General features: G+C 42.2%; 1 protein-coding gene across 4 annotated transcripts in view; it reads right to left on the reverse strand.

Annotated features, from left to right (window-relative positions):
- TRMT1L (tRNA methyltransferase 1L) overlaps positions 1-23403 on the reverse strand; it is a 51625-nt gene that overhangs the window by 13220 nt on the left and 15002 nt on the right. For 3 of the 4 annotated variants that reach the window (XM_077824103.1, XM_077824105.1, XM_077824106.1), the window contains exons 2-10: positions 22175-22324; positions 20161-20271; positions 16929-17042; positions 14611-14675; positions 13029-13158; positions 6527-6650; positions 3782-3861; positions 2274-2523; positions 105-317 (exon numbers count right to left, since the gene is read on the reverse strand). In XM_077824103.1, the coding sequence (XP_077680229.1) occupies positions 105-317; positions 2274-2523; positions 3782-3861; positions 6527-6650; positions 13029-13158; positions 14611-14675; positions 16929-17042; positions 20161-20271; positions 22175-22324 (1237 nt within the window). The remainder of the gene's footprint in view (positions 1-104; positions 318-2273; positions 2524-3781; positions 3862-6526; positions 6651-13028; positions 13159-14610; positions 14676-16928; positions 17043-20160; positions 20272-22174; positions 22325-23403) is intronic. The other variant, XM_077824104.1, reaches the window with a different exon arrangement.

Here is a 23403-nt window from a genome sequence, read left to right on the forward strand (position 1 = left end):
GCAAAGACACACAACTTGCTTTAACAATCACCAAAAGCATGCATTAGCAATCCTCTTCTACCAGAGCTTAAGAGCTGACCACGATTTCTATGTTTTAATAGTACCTTGCCACAGCAGCAACTACTATTCTAGCTGCCAGTTCCTTGAAGTACTCCGTTCTGACAACGTTACAGCCATAGTGACGCTGGGCCACATGCTGAGCTTTTGCATACAGAGAACAGATGTCTGTGGATGTCACTGATACTATTCCAAGATTTCTTACATTTCTGAATGCAGAATCCAGGTAGTTCACAGCTGTTCCAAATGGGTCCAGGTGTCTAAAAACAAAATATACACTGAGAAGCATCTCTGGTACATAACTACTTAGCTTTCAAGCTATCAGAGAAAAAAACGGTTTAAAAAAATCCTCACCCATAACATCTGAAGTAAAATAAAAATAGAATTTGATTTTACAACACACCTTCCATACCTCCAACATGCCCAAATAATTTACAAAGCAACAAATTTAGAGGGGGCAGGCAGTACATATTGAGTAATGCAACAGTCATCACACATCCAGCACAATCTCTCTCACATTCTAGTACACTGGATAATTGAACTAAGAAGAATGCTGGCCAAGATACCGGTGTTTATTCTGAAAGACGGGAGAATATACAAATAAACTAACTCCCACAGAATTCAACTGGTTTGTGGATGTTCAGCAACTCTAAGAATCAGACCACTTGTTTTGATATCTATGTATGGATTTAGTGCCTGCATTTGGGCACTAACATTTGAATATTTTGGCCACAGATTCTAATTAAATCAGCTATGCTATTTAAGAATGGATTACAATAAGTGATCCATAAACATGCGGCCTTATTAAAAACTACATGCACAGATATGAATTTCAAATTAGCTAAAATTACAGAAAAAATATTCTTATATTTCATTTTTCCCCAAACAGACAAAGTTATACCAAAAATCCACAAGTCTGGCCTAAAATGTTCATACACATTGTGAGGCAAACCTGCAGCCAAACCAGAGCTGCTCACTCAGCTGCCGTGACTTCCCCCTCCAGCAGAGCCTGCAGTGACTCATCACCACGGATCCTAGAAATCCCTTTGCCATGGAAAAATCCAGAATTTGTGTTTTTATAGTCTTTAGTTTTTACATTTTGTAAAAAATGAAAAACTGGGTTCTACGGTACATGTTATCTGAGCCTCCATTATCCAGCTCTCTGTATTAACCGAACCAGAACTTAAAGCCAGAGCCCTGGATGGAGGGGCTTGGGTTGTCAGCCCCCGGTGGCTGTGCTTCCTATTGTGATTAGGGAAACTAAAGTTCAGCATTTCATTATAATCATGGGAAAAACACTCATTTTTATGGGGGTTTTTTTATTGGAGAATTTTGAGGGTTTTTTATTATGGAAAACTAGGATCCCTGCTCATCATTCAGGCATGCTGCAGCAACTCAGTTGCAGGGATTCATCCCATAAGCAAAGCCTCAGCACTAACGCATGCTGCAGCAGCCTATTCCTGGGCAGAGCCTGGGTCAGGTGACCCCCAGGCACAGGTATTTCACTGATCCTGCCTGAGCAGCAAGTTAGTCTGTACAACAGCACTACTCAGCCAGGAATCCTCCTGCTGCCTTGCAGTGTTAGTGTCATTAGGCTTCCAGCCTTCTCTTGATCCAGTTCCTGTTCCTGCCCCAGCCTTGTTCCAGCCCACTTCAGCCTTGCCCATTCCTTACTCTGTCCTTGCTCTAGCCCTGCCCTTGCCTCCTGACCCTTGGACTAACTCCAATCCAGCTTCAACCTTTGGCCTGCATCCAGACTCCAACTATGATCCTGATTTGGCTTGTCTATAGACTCTGACATCAGTTCTGACCCACAGCCTATCCCTGGACCCTGATTTCAGCGCTATCCTGGTCCTGACTCTATGGCTGACTTTGACCTTGGTACCTGTTCTCAACCATGGCTCCAACCACCACGCCTGACCACCGAGAACACAGCACCCAACACACATTACCTGGGTGCTTATTTTCCACTTTGGATGCCAGAAGGACTTAAATGTTTTCCCAGTGATTATTTTTTAAAAGATTTAAAATTGTCTCTATTTACGTAGCACTTCAGTTGCTACAATTAAACTTTTAATAAGCAAATAACCAGCCGCTGTTCGTTGTCTCATCCATTCAGACTTCTCTAAATAACCACTGGGGCAAAAATTAAATTACAGTCAAGATCAAAGCATCGAGTAAAGACAAACTTGTATTAGCAAACACTCTTCACTTACATAAAATCGAAGGATCTCAAGTGCATTATGACATTAGCATCCATTTTTGTCACTTCAATAATGCCTACATTTTCCTCTCCTTCTTCCATAGTTTCATCACAGTCGTCCTCTTCCTTAGTATTCATCATCACCTTCATCTTGTTTAAATGGCAGTTTTCCTGAATCATTGTCACGGAATTTTCATTGAAATCATTAATCGTAACCTTCACAGAATTTCCAAGGTGCTTTGCCCACTGTAATCCCATTATACCTGAGGAGAAAGGCAAGCGCATAATTTTATGGCTGGTTGCATGCAATAGAATAAAGGCCTGGTTCTTGATCCCCTTAACTTCAATAAAAACACAATCAAACCCTAAATGTGCATAATACAGAAATGTGATCCATACACAGGCTTTCATCGTGCAAGAACTCTGTTGACAAACTCCAGCATTTGTGTGAAGACTCACTGAAGTCTATATGCGTACAAGGGTTTGCCTACCCAATTCTCATTACAAGGTAAGTGCCATAGATATAAAAATGCTCTATGTACTGTGAAACAAATTGGACCTCAAATCTGTAGCAAGTCCCCTGGGCTTGTGCAACACTCTAATGCAGCAGACTGGAACTTCTGTGGCAGAGCAAGATTTAAAAAAACCCCTCAGTTTAATTTAACTGAATGAAACAGGAAAATTAACATTTTAACTAATATAGCAGTCCTTGTTAGTCTGATATTAAATTGTTTTTATGCTGCCCCTAAATTTTAAATTTTTGATGTGTTGCAGATATTTGTAACAACAATAGGTGACTGTATTGTAAAAATTGTTGTGGGGGGAAAACAGGAGGTTTTGATAGCTGGATAGGAGGCAGTTAAGACTTTTGGTGTGGCTTGGAATTGTGCAATAAACACATTAGCAGGACATGAACTGCTGAGCATTTTAAGCATAAATGTTGCATTTAAATTTTTGTCTTCAGGTTTTAGAATTAACACCTGATTGAGATCATGGGGACAGTTCACACCTTTCCAATCTATTGTTTCACTGTCTACAGATTCAGGAAGACACCACCACATTGGTTTACATTAATTTCATGGTCAGGATTCTTCTTTATAAATATAGAGACTGGAAACAATTTTTTAAATGAAAGTTTGGATTCAGTGGCACTGTTCTACGACTAGGGGTTGATTCTGAAGCCAAACTCCACAGCTATCAAATCAGAATACATGGGACCTTGGACATAACTCATCAAGTTAAGATGCACGGTACTTCATGCACTTTAAAATGTAAAAATTCTTCCTTTTGAGCATCAGTAACTTCATCTCAAAGATATTTATGGTCCTTTTACACATCTAGAGCCAAATCCTGAACTGGGTAAACACACAAGGAAGTCAAAAGGAGTCTGCCTAAGCAACGACCACATAATACTTAAATATACAATGTCTATTTCTCATGAGAGGGACTTGCTACAAATTGTAAAATAAAATTCGAGATTTAAAGGAAGTAAAATGAGATTCCAAAAGTTTGTTTATTTACCGGTGGCCCCAAATGCATCCAAACATTCTAAGGGGTTCCGTTCTTCAGCCAAAACAGCTAATGCACAGAATATCAGTTGCCTAGAAGATAAAAAGGTGTATAATAAAGTTTAGAGTATGTATTTCACATATTTTTGTTTCTTCCATCTTAGGGTATGTCTACACTACCCGCCGGATAGGCGGGCAGCGATCAATCCAGCAGGGGTCGATTTATTGTGTCTAGTCTAGATGGGATAAATCGATCCCCGAGCGCTCTCCCGTCGACTCCTGTACTCCACCACCGTGAGAGGCGCAGGCAGAGTCAACGGGGGAGTGGCAGCAGTTGACTCACCATAGCGAAGACACCGCGGTGAGTAGGTCTAAATACATCGACTTCAGCTACATTATTCACATAGCTGAAGTTGCAGAACTTAGATAGATTTCCTCACCCCCGCACGGTAGACCAGGGCTTAGGGTAATTTGTTCCAGCAACAGGTTTTGCAATAACTGGGCTTAACAGCCACCAGAAGGTTTTCTAAAGCTTTTACTACCTTAAACAGCATTTGTAGGTCTCAGAGTACTCAAATATTCTTAAATTAATTCCAATGATAACTTTCTAGGAGTGCTGACTTTAACACTTATCCATGGAGCACTGAGATATAAAACACCACTATATCATGGTTTCTTACTATGATTAGTGAGTCCATGTAGCAGGCAAATTTGGTATGCAGCCTAATTGTTTGGGCATTTAAAGTATCAACTGCTGGCCTAAGGGCTTGTCTTCTTGTACTGCTGCAGTGCTTTAGTGAAGATACTACTATGCCAACAAGACAGCGTCTCCCGTCAGCATAGCTATTGCCTCTCAGGGTGGTGGATTAACTATGTTAATGTGAGAAGTTGTCCCATCGACACAGCGGTGTCTAAATTGGGGGTTAGGTCGGTATAACTGTCACTCAAGGGTGTGCATTTTTCACACCCCTAAGTGACGTAGTTATACCAATATAAATTTGTAGTTTATACCTGGCCTAAGAGTTTGTAGTGGAATGGAATCCTTCACAGTGTGGCAAAAAAGTAGTATGAAAGATAAGAACTTGAGATTCCACTGGTTAGACACCACTGACTGGGGTTCAAGAGAATATGCTGTTTGTTTGGGGTTTATGCTGCTTTCTATAGGAAGTTAATGTGCTCTATGAAAGAACAGACCAGAGAGATTACTGGTGGTGGGTTTGTTTTTTTTTTAAAACCATTCACTGCTAATAACAGCTGTCTGGAAATAACCATCAGTCTTCCTAGACTGACCTGAGAAATTTCCCCAGACAGATTCAAAATTATCTTTGGCAGTGTTCCTTCTGGAGAAGGACCCTGATAATGACTGAAGGGTAGTTGAACTTCAGTGTTTCAGGGAACAAGCTTTGGTTTTGCAGCAATAGGGTGAGGTTATGATTTTTCTGAGGACGAAATAACTACCCACTCTACTGACATTAAAACGAGTGATGTGAAGAGGAGCTAGAGCAGAGGTGGGCAAACTACAGCCTGTGGGCCACTTCCAGCCCGCAGGACCGTCCTGCCCGGCTCTTGAGCTCCCGGCCGGGGAGGCTAGCCCCCAGCCTCTCCCCTGCTATACTCCCTCCCCCGGAGTCTCAGTGCACTGCGCCACCAGTGCGGGAGGCTGCACAGCGAGGATAGGGGAGAGCAGGAAGGGAGGCTCATCTACAGTCTCAGGGGAGCAGGTGGGCGGTGCGGGTTGTGGAAGTGCGGCGAACGCGGGCGGAGGACTCAGGAGGAGCACTAGGTAGCCGCGCAACCGACTGGAGAGAAGCGGCGCTTTGAAGGGGAAACCCGCTGCTTCTCTCTGGCTGCGCCGCTGCCCCTGCTCCTCCCATGTCCTCTGCCTGTGTTCGCAGGGTCACATTTTGAAAGGGGCTTGGGGGGAGGGGGTTGGATGGGGGGGGTCTCAGGGGCCTGTCAGGGGACAGGGGTGTGGACAGGGGGCGGGGAAGTCAGGGGGCAGGGGGGGTTGGATAGGGGATGGGATCCCAGGGGGGCGGTTAGGGGTAGGGGGGCCCCAGGAGGGGGCAGTCGGGGGACAAGGAGTAGGGGAGGTTGGATGGGTCGGGGGTTCTGAAGGGTAAAGTAGGGGGCGGGAAGTGGGAGGGGGTGGATAGGGTTAGGGGAGGCACAGCCTTCCCTACCCAGCCCTCCATACAGTTTTAGAACCCTGATGTGGCCCTCAGGCCAAAAAGTTTGCCCACCCCTGAGCTAGAGGAAAGAATCTACTCCAATAAAGTGGGACCTATAAAAAGGAGTCCTAGGATATGAGATATGTACGTAGTATGCTCATGCCTTAGCTGTGCTGGAGGAGAGCACTTAAGTGGTGTCTAGTCCTGGGAGCTCACAAAAACTCAAAGGAAAACATTTCACTGAATAGGTTTTTTGAGTCCTCAGGTGTGGTTTATATTGGTTTTTCCCCCTCAAACTCCCACGCTGCTGCATAAGCTAGCATCTTTATTTCCTTAGAAACTGGAACACATTTTGTTCTGAAGACCATTTCTGTTGTTTTAGAAAAGTCTTCCCAGCAGTATATAAGGAAGATAGTTCAGTGAGCAAAATTAGAAAAGCATCAAAATGGAGCCTTCCTATATTGGGCATCTTATTTTTACTGCTTGAAAAATGTTATTCCTCTAGACATCATAGTGGGCTGTTTACTGGGATAATTCTTTTAAGTGAGAGCATTTTCTTTGCAACCTCTCCCCACTACCCCCCTCACCTGTTGAGTTTCATTTTGGGATTAAAATAGGAATCTGATTTCTGAGGTGTGGAGTAGTTAGGAAGAACTTGTACATCTGTGTCTGCCTCTTTCAGCACTTCATGAGAAGACTTAGGAGCAGGGGCTAAAAAAATATTTTAGGAGAGGAAAGAGAGTTAATGATGATTTGTATTTGTACATTTTAGCTATAAAATTCAAAAAAGATCTTTCAAATAATTAGGGCCCCAATCCCACTGATACATAACAATGTTAACACATGAAAACCAGCCTATTACCGTTTGGTGCCAGGAAAGGAGATCACAGCTAGTTTATATTCAGGACATTGGCAGACTTGGGGCCAAATTCTACCCTGATTTACACCCTATAAAATGCCACAGTTTCATCATACAAATTTCTTTCATAGAATTACAACCCTTCAAGAACTCGTTCAAGTTGAATAGTATGAGATGCTGCAGGAAATACATTCTCTCATAACAAAAAATACCACTGAGCTTCTGATAGTACTCCAGTCACTTCTTGATAACTAAAAAGACAGAAGGGCTAAAGTCAGTCCAGGATTTCAGAGACCTTCATTTTTACCTGAAAAATTCAGAATAGTTTCTGAAACAAACCATTACCCTCCTATAGGCAGAAAATTGGCTATATACTCTGAACCTTGCAAATGTACCCTCTCTGGCAGGATCACTGAAGACAGGTTTTCTATTTTGCATACTTGAACATAGAATACTGCCATTTCAGTAGAATCATACTAACTGAGAATTGGAGAGAGAATGTATCCATGTGCTGTGTACTCCTTCTACTGCCTTGATCCAGCCTGGACAAGTGAGGTGTCTCACAAATAAGATTTTTTTGTAGCTCTGTCTAGGTACTTAGATATCCTGGGGATCAGGAACATATAACTGCCTCCCACATATTTATTGCTTAGATATTTATATAATTCTCCCCAACCATCCATAAAATTTAAATGAAATATTTCATATTTAATACAAATTGATTAGACTTTTATGGCATTTTAACCAACAGGACTACATTATGAAGAAATGAAAAGGGGAAGGAGCAAAGATGAAGAACTTCACAGTTTATACTGTGATTTCCATTTGTCAATCTCAGAATTACACAGGTGTGGAAGTATTATCTCCATTTTGTAGATGGGGGGGGGGGGGGAAGTGAACCATAAAAGTTGAGAGATTGATCCAAGTCCAATAATTAGTGAGAGGATTTGGGAATAAAACCCAGATTTCCTAACTCCCAATCCCATACTCAGTTGATTAGATCACCTTTTCCCCCTAAATGAAGAAGCGCATGTTTGTGTGTGTGTGTATATGCGCATGCATGTGTGTGCACGCGCGCGCATGTACACCGGACCCTCACTAGAACACGCTTCTATATAGCGCAAATTCGCATATAACGCGGTCGCGGCCATGGATCCCAAATTTAATTACTTTAATTGCAATTCATTTTAACGCAGTCCCCGCCTTAACACGGTATCGCGCATGGATCCCGAATCCCGCGTTCTAGCGAGGATCGTGTGTGTGTGCGCGCGCGCATGCCTGCATATATATGTGTGTGTGGGGGGGGGGGGCAAATGATAGGTTCACTTTCTACAATGACCTGTTCATATGGCAGCATCAGAATGGGAACTACCTTTAATTTTACGTGCCCTTCACATGGCAGTGGTAGAGAGGACACAATAAAAGATGGATGAAGAGGACAGAGAGGAGCAGAACTGCCTAACTTACCAGCTAGAAGAGTAATAACTGTTCTTCTTCGAGTAATAGTCCCCTATATGTATGACAAATGCAGGTGCACATGCATGCCATGCACCAGAGCCAGAAGTTTTAGAGGAGCAGTGTCCATTGACCCGCATGGCCACCTTATGTTATGTGCTCCATGTGAGGTTATAGGGGTTTGTGTGGGGCGACACGCCCTCGGTTCCCTCTCACCACATGGTTGGAATCAGAATCCTCTCTTCGTGCTCGTGCACTCTATGAGAATGATGGTCCATTGTAGATAGTTAGTGAGTTCTGCTTCTTTCTTTCCATACTTCTGTAAATACGTTAGTTTATATAGTAGCCCCTCACAGGGCCTATCCTGACCCATTTGGGGGAATATGCCCCACGTTCTGGGGTTCAAGAACTGCATCTCGTGCCCTCACTCGTTCTCTGTGAGCAACAAGCACATGCGCTGTTTCTAATGCCTGGGTAAGACACACTGTCACATGCAGTGATATCTGCAAGTCCTTCCCATCAAGGACTCGCAACGCTTGTCTTCAGCGCCTCTGTAAGTTCTTCATAGTGGAAGCGCTCCAGCCTCGTGCAGAGTTTGATCCCAGAACATTCGTGCTGGTGGTGCACTGCCCATGAAGGCGGTAAGCGCCCTGGCCTCGGCTTCACACCTGGACCCATCAGCACCACTGAAACACAAGAAGGCACATAAGGACAGTCACAAGCGCTCTCATGAACACTGCAGCAGGTCCCCGTTGCAGACCACTGAGCCACACTGTGTTTCCTCCCCAAGATGGGTTTGGTCGGATGGTGACCTGCACTGCCACCCCCTAAGCCAGGGGGCAAGGAAAAGCAGAAGCGAGACCCACCAGCTCCTGCGAGGACCAAGGGTCTCAACAGCCTGCCCGTGTGCACTACTCAGCCATGGCAGCACTCTCCAGGCTGTGCTCTGCATACCCCGCCTCAGAGTGGCAGAGGATAGGATGTGTTCTCAACACCAGGCCAGATGGATCCGCTGGTCTCCTTGTCCCATCTCAAGCTGTCGTACCCGCCCTCGCTGCTTTTTTCTGCCTCCTGGCCACCTTCACCAGCGGCTGAGTCACTCCTCCTCAGCTGCGACCCACTCCCGGCGATCGCGGTATCACCCGCACTGATGGCTCCACCACTGCTGGAGGCTTCTTCAGACTTGGAGGGCTTCTCAGCAGAAGAGACATCCTTCTTCCCAGTCTCTCTCGGCGTAATGCGGACTCTCAGGCTCACATGCCTTTTCCGGCTCCCTATGCTCCGGGCTCACCTGTGTGGTACTTGTATCCATGGGACCCGCAGTACTATTAAGATCTGGCCTCATGGCATCACTGACCCATGTGGGACTCCATCACTGCTTGGACCCACCATCGGTGGCCTCATACCAGAACCACCTCAGCCCCTCCGCCGGCTCCAATGGTCTCAGACCCGAAAGAGGACCCAATGTTTGATCCGGTACCGCCAGCCCGGACAGCAGCCTCTTCTCTCCAGATGAGGCCCTGATCCCTCCGACCCTCTTGCCTCCTGACAATCCCCACCAGTACCAGGAGCTGGTACAGAGCATGGCCTTTGACTTGGGCATCCCTCTAGAAGAGGTCCAAGACCAACTGGACCAGTTGTTAAACATTCTTCAGCCCCATGGCCTGACACACGTAGCTCTGCCCATTCACAATACTGTTCTACAACCTGCAGGAGCAGTGTGGCACATACCGGTATCCTGCACCTGCACACCCAAGAGGGTAGAAGGCAGGTGCTTCGTACTGGCTAAGAGGGGTGGAAGATATTTTCCCACCTCCCTCTGGCCTCGCTGGTCATGCACGTGGCCATGGAACGGGCACACTAGCACTCCAACTCTTACACACGCACCCAGATAACGTGGTGAAATACCTGGACCTCCTGGCACGCAAACACTACTCCGTGGCCCTTCAATTCCACATTTCTGACTATCAAGCTCTGCTAGCGAAGTACGCTTTCAACAATTATACTAAGCTAGTGGAGTTCTTGGAGAACATGACACAGACCAAAGGCCAGTGATTCCAGGCCTTGCTGGATGAGGGCTGCCTGAGGCCAAGTCAGCCTCCAGGCTGCGGTGGGTGCAGCAGACATGTCCTCCTGCTCCCTGGCCACAGAGGTGGCAATGAGGCCTGCATGTGAGCACCTCCACCTCCCTGGTGGACGTACCCTAGCATGAGATCTGCCATGTGGCAACATGGTGCTCTGTCCACACCTTCACAGCGTACTATGCCACAGACCAGTGGGCAGCTGCTGATGCCACCATAGGCCATGCCGTCCTGCAACAGGCCTTACCAATCACGTCCTTGCACCCACCTCTGAGCTGATCACTGTTCCATACTCAACCGCATTTGGAATACATATAAGGACCATCACTCTAAGGAGAAGAGGAGGTTACTTACCTGTAACTGGAGGTTCTTTGAGATGTGTAGTCTTTATTTATATTCCAATACCTGCTCACCTTCCTCTCTGCTGCAAACTCTCTATTCTGTGGTAAGAGAGAGACTGAGGGTGCGTCACCCTACAAGGCCTCTTATAACCTCGCCTGGAGCACATGGCGACATAAGGCAGCCGTGTGTGTCCACAGGCATTGCTGCTGAAAAAATTCTGGCTCCGGTGCATGGAGCGCCTGTGCACCCACATTTGGCATACAAATAGGGACCAGACATCTTGAAGAACCTACAGTTACAGGTAACCTCTTCTTTTAATAACTTGCAAAAATAAAGTACCTGAAATCTAGTGCTAAACTATCTTTTTTTTTTTTTTTTTTTGAATAAGTGAGTCATTCCAATAATATAATTTAGCTTTTCCAGTTTATCTCTGATCCAGTCAAAAGATTAGTGCATATAATTTATGGGGGTTTGAATAGGATTCTGATTTACTGAATTATATGAGCAACCTACCATCTACACTTTTATCAACATGCTGTAGACCTGAAGACAGTCAGCTGGTTTCAATAGTCCATGTTTATGCACTTCAAACAAAAACAATTCAGCATTTTGGCATTTATCTGAACTTGATTTATACTTGGGATTGATTTAAAAATAAATGGATGCTGCCAAAACAGGGAGGCATGAAATTAGCCACGCCAGTTTTGTTTTACGGGTACTGTCTCCCACTATCTGTGCCATTCTTTTGAAAAGGTTGGGTATTGACATTTCCAAGATTATCAAGCTAATGCAAAATAATGTTTTTTTATGAGCAAAAAACAGAGCTGTTGCCTGATCTATTAATCGTGTACTAATTATATCAATCACTTAAGAATTCCTAATTAACACTGAGGTTTGGTAGGTTCTCGTCCAAAGATTAGGCCCAGTATTACAATTATTATTCTGATGGGAACCCTGATGTGCACGGTTGCAACACTCTCACTTAGGAAAAGCCTTTGAATTTGCAATAGTTTTACCAACACAATTAGTAAAGTCAAACACTTCAAACCCAGCAATGTAGATAGAGATAATACAGACTGTGCATCTGAGCAGCCATATACTCACACCATCCCTTTCAAAAGGACCGGAAGTATCATTCTCTCCATCATCATCATCATCATCATCACCAGTAACAGTCATCCTGGCATCTCCCAAGAGTTGCTTTTCCCAAGGGACGCAGGCCGGGATATAACTTCTATAATGTATTACATTGATGCTACTATGCCTAATGCATATTCAGTAAGAGCTTCTCCCCTTTTGTGTTTCCTCACCCTACTAATGTTGGGGTGCCTTTCTCCCATAGGTTACTAGGCCTTTTACCTCAAACTCATTAGCATATACATCAATTAGGTACCATGGCTCTCTTGTGTCAGATATCTGCTGATGTTCCTAACTTAAAATATCCCATATAGCTGCTATAAACTAGCATCTTGTGGTTATCTGTCAGCAGTTGAGTCATGACAGTGTTCCATCTTGTGATATCTTATGATCTAGGGCAGTAGTTTTCAACCAGAGGTTCCAGGGCCCCCTAGGGGGCCTTGAGCAGGTTTCAGGGGGGGCCTCCAAGCAGGGCCAGCATTAGACTTACTGGGGCACAGGGCAGAAAGCCAAAGCTCCACGGCATGAGGCTGAAGCCCAGGTCCCTGAACCTCACCACCAGGAGCTGAAGCTGAAGCCTGAACTATGTAGCTTCGTGGGGGGGGCCCCTGTGGCATAGGACCCCAGGCAATTGCCCTGCTTGTTATGCTCTAATACCAGCCCTGGCTTTTATATGCAGAAAACCAGTTATTGTGGCACAAGTGGGCCATGGAGTTTTTATAGCCTGTTGGGAGGGAGGGAGGGAGGAGTCTCTGAAAGAAAAAGATTCAGAACCTCTGACCTAGGGTTACTCCTGGTTAACTGCGTATGCTAAGGCTTTTGGGCCTTGTGCCTTGTTTAGCTAACCTATTGTCTTTCAGGCCTGAGGCCTGTAAGCTCATTGCTTTACTAGCTTTCTTATGCCGATGCCTTACCTAGCAAATACCTACATGTATAGGCTACAAAGCAGGAGGGCAGAGCAGAGGGTAAACACTACAAACTCAGCACGCCAGCCTTTTGGGGTTATCCAAGAAAAAAGGTCAGATTAACAGTTTGGCAACCTATATTATAAAGGATAGATCTCTCTTGTTTTTATTTCCTCCTAACCCTGAGCAAACTTGCTTTTAGCACAGGCTTACTTTTGACAGTCCCTCAAACATATAGCCCAGCTATAACACACAATGCACCGTGTAAAGGAACCATTTACAAATAAAGCAGGAACATTAAATAATTTACCTGCAATATACCTGGACTCAGTTTCTCCTTTGTTCACATGGCGCTTAATATGCCCTATCATGTCAGTCCTTCGCGTGATGGTTGCAGAACAGATGATGCAGTGATAATGGGCTCCCATCTTTGTAGAGCTCTGTAAAGGAGTCAGTGTAGTTTTAAAATACAGGGAAACAAAGTGAGTGAAGTAACGCCTGTGCAGCTTTGCTGCTGTAGCGTTTTAGTGAAGATGCTACTACATGGGAGCTTCTCCTGTCAGCATAGTTAATCCGCCTCTGCGGGAAATGGTAGCTGTCTAGATTGGGGATTAGGATGGTATAACTATGTCACTCAGGGGTGTGGATTTTTCACACCCAAGTGATGTAGTTATACCGATGTATGCTTGTAGTGTAGACCTGACCTGATATCACAGCTAAATTCAAGGTGGAACAGATTGTTTAGCATAAATAGTTAGCACACACTGAAAGACAACACTCAAGGTGAAGTGGTGAGTTAACACCTCTACAGTCATAAGACAGAAACGGGAGGTTAGTGGGTTACAGATTGTTGTAGTAAACCATAAATTCAGTGTCCTTATTCAGTCCATGATTTTTAGTGTCTAGCAAAGTTACGAATTTAAGCTTCCATGCTCATTTTTTTGGAAAGTGTTATACAAGTTTCCTTTCAGGATGAGGACTGAGAGTGATTGGATATGGAATGACTGCTTTGTGAAAAGTATTCACCCATAGGTGATAGTGTGTTTTTTCTCTTTTATGTTCATTCGAGAGCACATAAATTGTCTTGTTTTACCCATATAGTTGTTCTTGTTTGGGGCATTTAGTGCACTGGGTGAGGTACACTATGCAGTGATAGGCATGTGTAGGACCCATGGATTTTGCAGGGTGTGTTGGGTGGGTTAAGATCATCACAGCAGTGGAAATGTGTCTACAGGTTTTGCGTCTGTTATGGAAGGGTCTTCCGCTTTGAGTTGGCGTGTCCTGGTCTGTGGGGAGCTTGCTTCTGGGGGGTTGTTGGAAGGCCAGAAGAAGGGGTTCAGGACCTATTTGTTTCAGGATTTAGTTCCCAATAAGTATGCATCGTAATTATTTATTGATATCCCACAGGGTTCTGGACTGGAGACTGCTGACAAAAGTATGTGCACAGAAAAGGCATAGCATGGGAAGTGACAGTACTGGCTTTCTCCATACGACTGCCCCTCTCTCTATCTGACCCAAAAAGATCACTTCTAGGGGTCAAAAGAATACATTTATTTTCTGTGTCTTAAGTATCTGGCCTCTCCTGTGACTGCAAACAAGGTTGCTGATTAGTCCAAAATGTGGTACTATTTTATGTGACGTTCCATGGTGAACAGGACTGAGACCACCAAATCCATTACACATACCATAGGCCATTCAACTAACATCAGAAAGGTTTAATTCTCACCACCTAAAGATCTTGGCTGAATTTGAATTGGGGATCATAAGGTTCTGTATCCCATTACAGAAAACAACGTATGTTTGAAGACTACACTGAAACACTTCACAAAAGTTCTTCCTAGTTTCCCCTTTTTTATAGAGTAAATGAGCATATGTGATCTAGTATTTGTTACCTGGTCTCCAATGAGGTTTGGCTTCACTGGGCGACAAGGTAAGTGACAGATGCACATTCTGTATCCTGGAAAACAAACTAGTTCTGGTCACCTTACAGTATGGTAAATACATAGTACATAACTATCATATATCATAAGCAATTTGGGGGTAAGGATTATCTTATTTGTTACTTGTTAGTACAATTGTAATGGGACCTTGCTTGAGCACCTTAGGTGCTTCTACAATAAGTAGATGCTATTATTTACTCTTATTATTTATTTGTATTCTGGTACATATATCCTATCAATATAGAGATGCTTCTGCTGTTAAAATTTAAAACAAACAAAAAATCACTGACAGGCACTCAGGTCGCAGAACTGTACTGGGTAGTTGTTAGGACTTGAAACATCTACCTGACTGGTAACCTTTTCAAAAGCATCTAAACTTTTTAGGCTCCTAAGTTCCATCTTCAAAAGAGACTTTTAACCACTTAGGTTCCAAGTCCCATAGACTTCAAATAAAACTCACAGCCTACTAACCAATGAAAATACCTGTGCTGTGAACACCACAAAAGCCTTGACTGCAATTTAAACAAATAAAACACTTTTGTGTACTGTAAGTAAATATAATACTGCCAAACAATTTTCCATATAATAAACTTTAGAAGTGTAACCTACTGTGTCTTCTTATTGGCACCTTGTTCCCCCTTCCTGCCTTCACTCTACATTTGCTTTTCTATAGCAGACCACGCTATCTTTTTCTTTGTTTTGAGCGTGTATGCTCCCTCCCTTCCAATTCCTATTTTTACTATTGGACTTCAATGCATTTTGTAAACAAGTCATCACAATATTGTGCTTACATATAACACATGACAACTAAATACATGGGTATTTGAAACAATTTCTTCAGAACTGAAGAATCTTCCTGATCAGCTTGTACAGCTATATAAAGTAAATGCACAAATGACTATATTGAGAAACTAACTGAAAACTTTTAACTAACAAAACGAAAATCACAAATATTTACAGTTTGAACACTATTTTCATGACTTGCTAAGCAATTACTTTCCATTAAAAATGCTTAGCTTGAAACTATTTTAAAAGTGTGCAGTAGAAAACAGAGAATCACATACTTTTAGTTTGAGATATTCATCTATATGATAGGCCAAAATTGACTTTCATTTGGTTATACATTACAAAACTTTATGGTATTAGTTAAGTGTCCATACACTATAAAGCTCTGCATTTTATAGAGAGGCTTACTTCTCTGAAATTGGATTAGGTGCAGTGGTGCAAATAGGCCAGTATGCCATACTAGCAAACTATTTATAGCTGGTATGGCATACCGAAAAGACACAGAAGCAGCCCTGCCGGAGAAGAGAGCTGGAGGTCAGGGCTGGGGGGGTTCTGCTCCTTTCCCCACTGCCCCGCCCAGCCCCCTGGAAAAATCCCAGCCCCTTCCCCTGCCCTTCCAAGGAGCTGCGTCTCTGTCTGTGTACCACAGCAGCAGCCCTACCGGAGGAGAGGGCTGGGAGGCGGGGCTGGGAGTTCTGCTCCTTTTCCCGCTGGGAGGGGCAGCGGGGAAAGGAGCAGAATGCCGGCAGCTTCTCCAGCGGCTGAACTGCCCCCAGCCTCACTCCCGCCCCCAGCCCAGTCCTCTGGCGGGGCTGCTGCTGTGGTACACAGAGGGAGGACAGAGAAACAACTCCATGGAAGGGCAGTGGGCAGGCCTGGGCGTTCTGCTCCTTTCCCTGCTCCTGTTCCTGGGAGACTACTACCCAGAAGTCTCTGGTGCAGCAGGAGGATGACAGAGCTCCCCACTAGGTAACATGGGATGGATGTGGGGAGGAGACGGGAACATGGGATGGATGTGGGGAGGAGACGGGGCCCCGGGCTGGGAAGTGAGGAGTCACATGGAGGGTCACGTGCTCCCCTTTGCTGGTCTCCGCCCCGCCCTAAGAAATGGATTTTATTTGCACCACTGATTAGGTGTATATAAACAAACTCACATTAAGGTGAAATATCCATAGATATTTCCTGATATTAATATTAAAAAGTAATTTAATATATACATGTAGCAATTTTTAAACTGGCAGAAAAAAATGAAATACAGACACTAACTTTTGCTATAAACACCAAGTTTAAAGAGGAACATACCATTGGCTCTGATTTAGGGTCAAAATCTAGCAGTCTTTATGACAGTGAAACTCCCACTGATGTCAATGGAAATTTTAAATGTACGGGGACTACAGAATTGGGCTCTACGTTGCCACTTAATCTTATGCTGTACTTTGTTCCATAAAATATAAGCAATCTATTCAAGTATAAAAAGACTTTACCTTCAAATTCAACAGAAACCTTCCAATGCAAATTTTGAAGGTGGCGATGGAGCTTATGACTATAGCAAGCTTTGAATTTCTCTTCAGGACACAGTGGGCAAGGTTTCTTTCCAGCTGAAAATCCGTATAAGAACAAAACAAGGAGATACAAGTATGCAATTAATAAGCAGATTAGAGTTGTATATGTCGCTATATAGTTGTATACATTTCCATACATTCAACTAATGCATATTTGAGACAAAACGTTATTTTCCTCCACATCTAGTATAGGTAGAATTGTGTTTTTGTCTAATAAAAGATTACGCTCTGTAAATTCAGACATATTTAAGTTTATAATCCCAAAATGCCATTCATGCAGGTATCATATGCCCTTTAAAACCTCCAACATCATTTTCTAATTTTTGTTTTATTCATGATGCTCTATCTACTTGTTGCCTCTTGTCTTATACTTAAGATTGTTAGCTCCTTGGGGCAGGGGCCATTTTTTTGTTGTGTGTGTGTAGAGCTTCCTAAGCACTACCACAATACAAATAAATAATAATTATTTCAACCTAATCCACTCTCAGTGAATTGCTCATCAAATAATATTTCAAAGTGTGGCTAATGTCATTTACACAGTCATTTTTCTGACATGTTCTTACTCAACTCATCTTCTCTCTGTGTACTCAGATTCATATCTAGTTACTGACAAACTAAGTTTTTGCTACTTTTTACTCATGAGCACTGTTCCCTCTAAGCTTTACGAGTGCGCACACACAGATCCTAAACCCCACGCACATGGTGAAACACCGCACGCACAGAAATTTGCACAGAAGCACAACAATTTGTACAGAAGAAATTTTTTGCACACATGGCCTGTCAAAAATTAGAGGGAAAATTGCTAATGAGCCATGTAAATACAGATTCAGGAGCATGAGTTAGATATTTCTGGCATGGACATCAATCAGAGAATTACACAGTTCTAACTATACAACTTTTGCTATTATTGATGCACAAGGCAGATAGAACCCAGTTTGACTTTCAGTTTCCAGGTTGAATTTACCAAGCTCGGAGATGGGGGGAAATTTTACTTGTAAATTTCATCAGGAAGTCATTGAAACACAATACCCATGGAGCCCCACACAGTGCCATTTTCCTCATTTCAGAGTAACTACACTTCAAGCAAAATCTTTTAAAAAAACACATTAATCATAGAAGATCAGGGTTGGAAGGGACCTTAGGAGGTCATCTAGTCCAACCCCCAGCTCAAAGCAGGACCAATACCAACTAAATCATCCCAGTCAGGGCTTTGTCAAGCCGGGTCTTAAAAACCTCTAAGGAAGGAGATTCCACCACCTCCCTAGGTAACGCATTCCAGTGTTTCACCACCCTCCTAGTGAAAAAGTTTTTCCTAATATCCAACCTAAACCTCCCCCACTGCAACTTGAGACCATAACTCCTCGTTCTGTCATCTGCTACCATTGAGAACAGTCTAGATCCATCCTCTTTAGAACCCCCTTTCAGGTAGTTGAAAGCAGCTATCAAATCCCCCCTCATTCTTCTCTTCTGCAGACTAAACAATCCCAGTTCCCTCAGCCTCTCCTCATAAGTCATGTGCTCCAGCCCCATAATCATTTTTGTTGCCCTCCGCTGGACTCTTTCCAATTTTTCCACATCCTTCTTGTAGTGTGGGGCCCCAAACTGGACTTAGTACTCCTGATGAGGCCTCACCAATGTCGAATAGAGGGGAATGATCACGTCCCTCGATCTGCTGGCAGTGCTCCCACTTTGTTTAGTGCTAGAGTCTGCTTTCTCTCTCTCCTCCGAATCTCCAAAACGAACTTTCAGACAAGACTCTTAAATCCCTTCTTTAGAATAAATCATTTTCTCTAGTCTATGTTAAAGCAACAATTCTAGAAACATTAAAGTCAGGGATGTGATGATTAATTTGTATAAGAATCCATTGGCACTGAAAGGTATTCAGAATAACTCAAATGCCACCCTCAAATAAAAATCCAGCTTTCAGAGTCTTATTCTGCTCTGACATATGATTCATACATGCAACTGTATTAGGTAATTAACAGCAGGTTCACAGTGGCCAGTTGCTTACCCACCATGGAGAAAAGGTATTAGGAAAAATATTTTTTAATATGGCTTTAGAGGTGTGTTTTAAAGTATATTTTATTAGCTAATTTATTTATAATTAATTTTTATAAAACGTATAGGCTATAGTGAGCCTACTAAATTATTACTTTTTAAATTTTTTAATAAACTTTTAATATTAGAGGTGACTAGATTTAAGGTTTTTTATCCATTGTTTTTGTTTGTTTTAGTCGTTGACTTGTTCTTTTTTTTTTAAAAAAAATTTTGAATAGCAGAAACTGCCAAATATTTATGACCTTGCTTTTGAAATCCTGTTTTTCAATTCACCCTTAACTATGTGGTGTTTCGTTTTATTACTTTATAGTGGGTGAGTGCACATAATATGATTGCAGTTAGTTTGATCATATTCTGGGGTATATACGACCCTTAAATTCAGGACAACAGCTACGGTCCTGAAAAGAATACTGAGACTAACCTTCCAATGTTTTCTGGCCACGATGCTTCCTGGGGAGGTAACAGTTACAAGTAAAAATGCTTTGAGGCAAGCCAGACAGTGAAATAACAGCTGCAAAGAGGACAACTATTCAAATAATAATCCTATTCTTTTAATTTCAAACAAGGAATATATTGATCACCCCTCTGGCATGACACTAGAAAACAATGTTTGAGCATAACTTCTAGCAGGACAGTGGGGTGGGAGGAGGTATTGTTTCATATTCTCTGTGTATATATAAAGTCTGCTGCAGTTTCCACGGTATGCATCTGATGAAGTGAGCTGTAGCTCACGAAAGCTCATGCTCAAATAAATTGGTTAGTCTCTAAGGTGCCACAAGTACTCCTTTTCTTTTTGTGAATACAGACTAACACGGCTGTTACTCTGAAACCTAACAATTTTCTTAGCTATGTATGTTCATGACAGTACTGATGCTACTATGCTGAGAGAAAAATAAACAAAAATGGAGCCACTGGGGCCTTTCCTATTTCATTAAGAATGGGGTACATGAAGTGGGAACTGACGTTAGCTAAATGGTGGGGAAAAAACAGTAAGCAATTTAAAAAAAACACAAAACTTCCAAACTTGAAGACTCAAACACTCGAGTACAAAAAATGACAATTTTTTAAAATAAATTAAAAAGAAGAATGTAAATACCTGCAACATGTTGATCTGTGTTCTGGGTAACAGCTGAGGTAAACTCACCTTCACTCAGGTCAGCTAGTTTCTCTAGATCAGCAAGCTGTTTTTGAATTGAAATATGTTTCTCTAAAAGTTAAAGAGATTTTCAAGTTAAACACTTCTGCTTTCACATCCCAATTATTTTTCAGTTCATATTGTTCTTCTGTTAGCCACTTCAATTCTAATGCTAGCTGAGAGGGAGTCTTGTGCCAGCTGGAATAATATTTTGTATTCTTCACCTTCAAAACTTAAATCTGATGAAAGCGCTATAGACAGAATGGAGTAACTTATCTGAATTCCTACATGTTCCAGATTTATTTATTTTTGTTTTTTAAAGATATTCAAAAAGCTAAACTGAAGAATTTCACACAATGTTTACATCTTATATTTGTGGATTCTTTGCTGATGCCATTCCATAGACTGAGAGCACATCATGAAAAATGTGGTATGCAAATGCAAAACTGTCCTATGAGCTGTTTGGCAAGCCCAATATATCACAGATATACTTTACTATATTAGTACAAAGTACAATTATTAATACAACCATGGCACATTATACACCTCAAATCCCTCATCCATTCTGGGCTGTTTTTCTGGCAGGGTTGAGATTAACTCCCTCTAAAATTACTTTCAAATACTCAAAAAGAACAGGAATAATTGTGGCACTTTAGAGACTAACAAATTTATTAGAACATAAGCTTTTGTGGGCTACAGCCCACTTCATCGGATGCACAGAATGGTACATATAGTAAGAAGATCTATATATATCTGTATGCACACACATACAGAGAAGGTGAAGTTGCCATACAAACTGTAAGAGGCTAATTAATTCAGATGACCTATTATCAGCAGGAGAAAAAAAACTTTTTGTAGTGATAATAAAGATGGCCCATTTAGACAGTTGACAAGAAGGTGTGAGGATACTTAACCCATGTTTTTGTTTTTTAAAGATATTCAAAAAGCTAAACTGAAGAATTTCACACGTTTACATCTTTTATTTGTGGATTCCCATGTTAAGTATTCTCACACCTTCTTGTCAACTGTTTGAATGGGCTATCTTGATTATCACTACAAAAGTTTTTTTCTCATGCTGATAATAGCTCATCTTAATTAATTAGCTTCTTACAGTTTGTATGGCAACTTCCACCTTCTCTGTATGCATATCTATTTATCTATCTTCATGCTATATGTTCCATTCTATGCATCTGATGAAGTGGGCTGTAGCCCACAAAAGCTTATGCTGTAATAAATTAGTTAGTCTCTAAGGTGCCCCAAGTACTCCTGTTCTTTTTGCGGATACAGACTAACACGGCTGCTCCTCTGAAACCTTTCAAATACTCACAACTTCTCTTGCTTTTACTAAATTCGGCACCATTCCTTACTGACAGATAACCAGTCTGGCTGTTGCCTTTACATACTGTATTGCGCGGCTCTGACACAGGAGACCCAGATTCATTATAATACTTGACTTTATAGTGGTTTTCCACTTTTAAAACCTTTTAAAAACCTTAAACTTCACAGTACCTTATGAGGTAGGGAAACTGAAGCAGGGATTACATTACTTGCCCAAGGCCAGGGAGCTCATAAGTGTTGGAACTGGAATTACGACCCAGAAATTTCTAGCTCCCAGTTCTGTGCTCAATACAATGCCTTTCTCTAGTCACTGTCACGGATCTGAACCAAGAGAATGAAAAAGGTGGCACTTTCAGTTACAATATGGATGCAGACCCCAGCTCTTTCACAACATGACTTGTTTTATGCTCCTGTGTCAGTAAGCGCCTTAGAAGAGATTTCTAGAAATGATTCAGGGGAAAATGCCAGCTCAGATGAAAAACATCTGAAATCCAGGGCGTCAGAGGGAGTACAGCCTTTTCTGTGTATCAGTATATACTTGTGGCTGAAATAGAAACTGGAGCACAACCTGTACTATGACATTTCACATCCTTTCCCCCTCCCCTACTATAAAGATTCCTGCAGTTTATTAGCAAACCTCTTGGAGAATCAGATGAGGCATCCAAAATAGTACTATCAGACTCCCTTATAGACTCTTGTTCTGTTCTTTCCTCTTTGTTTTTCATTTCTGCTTCAGACATGTACACATCTAGTTTGTTATCCATTTTTCCAGACACAACCACGCCATCTTAAAAACAAAAAAAAACAGAAACCAATCAACTTGTTTATATAACATTTGAATGATGTGTTAATTATGGTTTCAGTTTCCCATTCTTTCCCGCTACATATCACATACGAAAAGGATTGCAGTGACTTTGGAGAGAGGAGCGTAACTCAGGGTACCTACATCTCATTTTTGAAAAACAGCCAGGAAAATTTATTACCTCTGACAGAAAAATCTACTCACCCACCCTGAACATGGAGAGTCTGATGTTAATGAAATATTTATATTTCACTTGCTTGTCAAAAATTAAATTATTTATCCTGGGCAAGTAGAATTTTACAAAACTGATATAGGTTATTAAACAAAATTTGGATAAACATTACTTTGGATCGAGGACTCAGGGTATGTCTACACTGCAAGTGAAGATGTGATCATAGCATGCGTAGGCATACCTGTGCTAGCATTATTCTAGATAGTATGGGTAATAGCAGCAGCAATGATATAGAAGGATGGGCTTCAGCATGGTCTAGCAACCAGAGTACAAGCACTTTGGGGACTTGTGTCTGTACTCTGGTTGTTAAGCTGTGCTGCTATGTCTACACTACTATTGTTACTCACGTTAGCTAGCCTCAAATAAGCATAGGTGTGCCTATCTGTGATACAGTCACACCTTTATCTGCAGTGCAGACATACCCTCAAACTAGATGGTTCTAATCTAGGCAAAAATGTTGTAACGTGACATAATTTCTCTCCCCTCCATTGCATTTTCTTTAAGATAGGAACTACAAGATATTACAGAGATAGGAGAGACATCTTCTATAAATGGGGATTCCCTTTTAAACTGCTGTTTATTTTTCAAAACCATTTTTATAGTTTCTACGATCCAAAAGAAGAAAACATTCCTTTGGAATTTAGGATCTGTGGCCAAAAGAATACAGTGAAGCATTTGGAGAAAATACAGATGATGAACATGCATCCGACGAAGTGGATATTCACCCACGAAAGCTTATGCTCCAATAGTCTGTTAGTCTATAAGGTGCCACAGGACTCTTTGCTGTTTTTACAGATGATGAAGTAAATTTTACTTTCTGGCAGATGGCAGA

The sequence above is a fragment of the Eretmochelys imbricata genome, chromosome 8 (assembly GCF_965152235.1).
Source record: "Eretmochelys imbricata isolate rEreImb1 chromosome 8, rEreImb1.hap1, whole genome shotgun sequence".
Classification (NCBI taxonomy): domain Eukaryota; kingdom Metazoa; phylum Chordata; order Testudines; family Cheloniidae; genus Eretmochelys; species Eretmochelys imbricata.